Raw genomic sequence first — 5,000 nt, forward strand, 5'->3', positions numbered from 1 at the left:
TTTGTTTATAATGTCTCTTTGATTTTCTGTTACCCTTTTCCTGTGTTGTCTTCTAGGCTATCTAGTCTTTGTTCCGCTCATTTTAAAACTCAGTTGAAATCTAATAGAGATGGAAAAGGGCGGTTTTATTCTGCTTCAGATATTTTCATTGAATTATCCGTGGGTTCCTCAACGAACATGATATGATTTGGCAATGTTATGAAATATATCACTCTTGTTAAAAAGAGATTTCCGGGGGTCCTTGAATGAACGTGGTTACATAATGGATCTGTTTCACTCTGAGACCATCTATGTATTTTCTTTTCAAATTTCTTGGTATTTTTCTCCATGACTTACAACCCTCAAAGACCTCATCGACTAATTCTTGACTTGATTTCTTTTGTTGGAAGTAAACAATCTGCACTTCCTTGTTCACAATCCCAGTGACATGTCCGACAGAGAGACAGGAAGTAACCACAAGAAGGAAAAGACAAAAGATTTTCTTTGTATTGCTTTTTGTTTTGGTCTGCTGACCTTTCTCAAGACAACAAATCAGATAGAACTTGTTGCGTTGAGAGAATTCAGTCAAGCAAAATATCTGCAAACTAAGAAACTAAGGTGTGTATGGATTAAGTCTTTAAGGGCTTTGTTCTAATACTTCACATCAGAGAAAAAACACTGACTTCTGATTTTAACTGCACTGAGCTCTGATAAGTCCTGTGCCGCTGAAAAGAAGGATGTCAATCCCGGCTCCGGATTTTATTCTTTCTGTTTCTTTGCTGCTGATTTTTAGCAGTGCCACTCTGCACTATCACATGGTTTAACACCTGTTGGGCACCGAGGGCAACTCGCTTGACTCTTGAGCTCTGTAGTTGAAGCAGAAAATGGGGCAAGACTTTTCTGTCAGTCTGACTGATTATCTGTCCGACCGCCTCGCTACATGTCATGATTTCCCCCCTGATATATTACATGCCAGCCTGTTTATTCACTGAAGAGCAGCACGGCTGGGGTATAAATCCTGACCTGCATAAGCATTACGCTGAGACGGATGTCCGCTCAGAAGAAATCCATCTCATTAAAGAGCTTCACATTCAGCCAACTTTGTGGAGAAGGCAACAGCCGTCAGACTTGTATATACAATATAGCACTTTGGCGAATATACCACATTTTGAGTACCATGTTCATACTATAGTTAAATAGATACTTACTGGTGGTCAGTAAACTAAATAAACCATAGTTCTCTAAATAAAACCAGCTGTAAAATTGTCTAGTAAGTATATATATATTATACTCGCCCTGTCTTTGCATTTTATAGAAAGTTTTTTTTCAAGGCCTTCATGGTGATTTACAAAAAAGTCAGAGAATACAATTAAAAAAAAAAAAAACTTTTTTTTTTTTAATGTAAAATATTGATGGGATACCACTTGGGAAATGTTGAGCTGACACATGCATTAGACACCATTATTTTCCAGCATTAGTATATTAACATTCACCACTACATCCATGTCTTTCTCTCTGACACTACTCGGTCTACTTCAACCTCGTCTTCCTATATTCTCTCATTGATTGGAAAAGCCATAAAGCCAGAACAAGCGTCGCCTGTGGGAAAGCTTTAAGTGCCTCCCGTTTCTCTCCTTTGCTTGTGTGTTCACTGCTTTGTGTATTCCCACTTGCTGTCTCATTCCATCATAAATGCTTTTTAAACCACTTGACTGGAAAATTGACTTGGCATGTCAATTCGGCTGAACAGCCCCAGTCAGAGCTGTTTATATACCAGCGTCTGTCGATGCTTTTATTGTTTGGTTCTGTTTCTTTGAAATTCTCCTCATGTTTACGTCTTTACCAAGAGAGCACTTCTAAATAGTAAATGAACTGCATTTATATATAGCTCATCTCCAGTCTTTGTGACCCCTCAAAGTGTTTTAAGTCACCATTCAAACCAATCATACAGAGGCCAGTGCTGTCATGGAAACTAACATTCACACACACCTGCACACCATTGGCCATGCCATTGTTAGTGCAATTAATGGCTCACGAACCTTAAATGTTAACTCAGAGAGAGATCAATAAAACACAAACACAGACATGGTTGAGATTAATTATTATTCAGTTGCGCAACAACAATAATAATCTTGGAGTACAACATCACCTGCCACAGCAGTCAATCGTGAAAATGCCCCCCAGACCAGAAAGATCTCATGTGCTTTATACATGTAAAACACACACAAACATACACTTGAAACAGCATACGTGGCAGAGATGTTCAAACCTTATACAGTCATATATGTTGCATGTTCTGAGTTTTACATGATCCCAGATGTCATGGTACAACTGTTGAGACGAAATATATACACATAGTTTTAACCTAAGCATCGGGCCCCTTTTTCCTGTGTGACCTTAATGAATAACGAAAAATACGTTATATAAGGAATCTGCCATAACACCATCAGGAGCTATTTTGGGATGGGTAACTTGCCCAAGGACACATCGACATGTTGACTGCAGGGACTGGAGATCGAACCACCCATTTTTGGATTGGAGGACAACCTTCTCCAGCCTCAGTTTTTATAATCTACAGTATCTTAAACTAGAATTATTAGGAAGAAGGTCAATAAATGCTCTTAAAATGCCAGGAGAAGATCAACGATTGGATTCCAAAAAGCAAATTATGCAATACGTAGCTGTAATCAGTGAAAATGTCCAACTTCACCTGCATTGGTTTAGCTGTACACTGCCATTCTTATTAGTTAAACCTTTGATGAATTTGTTTATTTAAATTTAACATTTCATCCTAATCCATTCTTTCCTTTGTCTTTTATTTCCCTTCAGGTACCTGAAACGTTCCTGGTTAGAGACTTTCAGAATCAGGAACGGTATCTTGGAGATCACCAACCAACAAACTCAGAAGAGGTCATCTGGACTGAACTTCAGCAGACCCTCTTCTCCACACTGATGAATGTTTGTCATCAACTTCTAATTGTGCACCATCACTTAGATCACTTAGATCGCTTATCAATTGGAAGTGTTAAGCTTTAGTCGTTGGAGTAATTGGACTGGCTTTTAACATTGGGACACAACATGGCTGCCGCAGCAACTTCGCACTGGGATAGTGACTGACCCAGGATCTGATCACAAGATTTATCAGAAATCGGGGCCTTGTGTCTCAGATGTTGCTGAACTTGTCATTAGCATTGATTTGGTATATCTAAATCTGATACGTAAGTGAACAAATTCCTAGATAATATCACTCAGGGATTGATTCTGATTCAACATTCGGTGCGTGTGTCATGCAGGGGATCTGGGGACGTTCTAGAAACAAGCTGGCAACTCATTAACAACTTATTAATGTCCCCATGACCCCTGCAGAAGTCAGATAACCGGGTACCACCTAACCACATGTCTTCATCAGAGATCTAATAGCAGCCACTGAGATGAGCTCATGTCTGTAGCCGCCCCGCGCCAGCGCTGTCGAGGCTGGCGGTCATCTTCCTCGGCCATGACCCGGCTGATGTTGGGCCGGACCCTGGAGCGCATCTGTAAAGGGGTCCTGCTGCTCTGCCTGCTCCACTTCCTCATCATGATGATACTCTACTTTGACGTCTACTCGCAGCGCTTCGACCTCTTCAGCCGCTTCAACAACGGCCGCAACGGATCCAGGAATAACGTCAGCGGGGCAGCAGGGAGCGGACACCATTATTACTATTACAACCTTTCCAGGCCTAATGCCACATTAGCCAGCTACCTGGCCCCAGGGGAGCAGCTGGTGCCCACTGTGCAGCCTGAGACCAATCAGACACCTTTGCCCAAACCTCTGCCGCCCTGCCCCGAGATCCCCCCCGGCCTCGGTGAGTAATAATGTCACATGATACACCTCTACTTTCACAACCATTTCCGTGTGCTATGAAGGATCAGACATATTTATTTTGTGGTTGCAGGATATGTTTAATGTCTGAATCTCAATCGTTATATGAACAAAAAAATACATACTAGCTGGCTACATTAGCTGCAGTTATAGTGATGTGAGTATTTCCTCTATATGTGCACCTGCCACAGGTTACTGAACGGTGGTGGCTCCAGGTTTTTGCCACTATGGCTTTTGGCTCCTTTGGGTTGTGTTAGTTGACGAGGCCTTCTCTCTGGTTCTGAAAGGAATTGATGGAGCAGTGTGTCCATTTTAGAATTTCCAGTCTATCCTTGTCATGTCATGCTAGTTAGACAGCAGCCTGCAGAAATCATGCCAGTGTCATGTTGAAAGAAAATGTCAGGGGAAAATGTGAAGCTGTGCTGAAACTGATCATTAAAGCATGAAGCACTGACAGTCCACTGCTGTACGGGATTACATACATGATTTTTTTTATATTCCAGTGACTTTCAATTGTTGCAGGGCTTTTTATCAATTTTGCTCAACAGCCTCATGAAGTCATAAAAATGATGATGATGTTTAAATTCTTTTTTTTTTGTTGCATTTTGCTAGAATCAAATGTGTTGTTCCAAGCTTGAAAAGACCAGCCCTTAGTTCACTCTAAAAATGTTTCTCTATGAAGGAAACGGAGAGGTTTTCCACTGCGTCACAAGGGAAGAGATGGACTGTTTTATTTGTAAATTCATGTTATTTTTAATTTGTCAAGTGTAATTTTCTGTTATGCAAGAATAAGCTTGAAATGTAGCTTTTCTAGTTTGTATCACTTTCTTTCTTGCTTAATCACCTTTCTGAAGACCAATTTGTTTTTGTTTATTCATTCGGCTTGTTGTTACATTACATTATGTTATGTTACTTGTTAGACGCTTTTATCCAAAGCGACATACATACTCAATACTGTGGCCAATCTCCACAGGAGCAATTTGGGTTGAAGTGTCTTGCCCAGGGACACAACGACATGCTGACTGCAGTGGGGTTTGAACCTGTGCTCCCCCTGATCCGAACACCAACGCACTAGTCTACTACGCCACACGCCCCCCTGTTGTTGTTGCTTGTGCACCGTATGTCCGATAACGGAGGATTTGCAGAGCATTGATTAGTG

General features: G+C 41.0%; 1 protein-coding gene across 1 annotated transcript in view; it reads left to right on the plus strand.

Moving 5' to 3' along the window:
* The window catches only part of b4galt2 (UDP-Gal:betaGlcNAc beta 1,4- galactosyltransferase, polypeptide 2), a 144,036-nt gene that overhangs the window by 4,684 nt on the left and 134,352 nt on the right, over positions 1–5,000 (plus strand). The window contains exon 2 of the mRNA XM_079651873.1: positions 2,809–3,824. Coding sequence (XP_079507999.1) covers positions 3,419–3,824 — 406 coding nt within the window. The 5' untranslated portion in view covers positions 2,809–3,418. The remainder of the gene's footprint in view (positions 1–2,808; positions 3,825–5,000) is intronic.

The sequence above is a fragment of the Notothenia rossii genome, assembly GCF_949606895.1.
Source record: "Notothenia rossii genome assembly, chromosome: 9".
Lineage (NCBI taxonomy): Eukaryota > Metazoa > Chordata > Actinopteri > Perciformes > Nototheniidae > Notothenia > Notothenia rossii.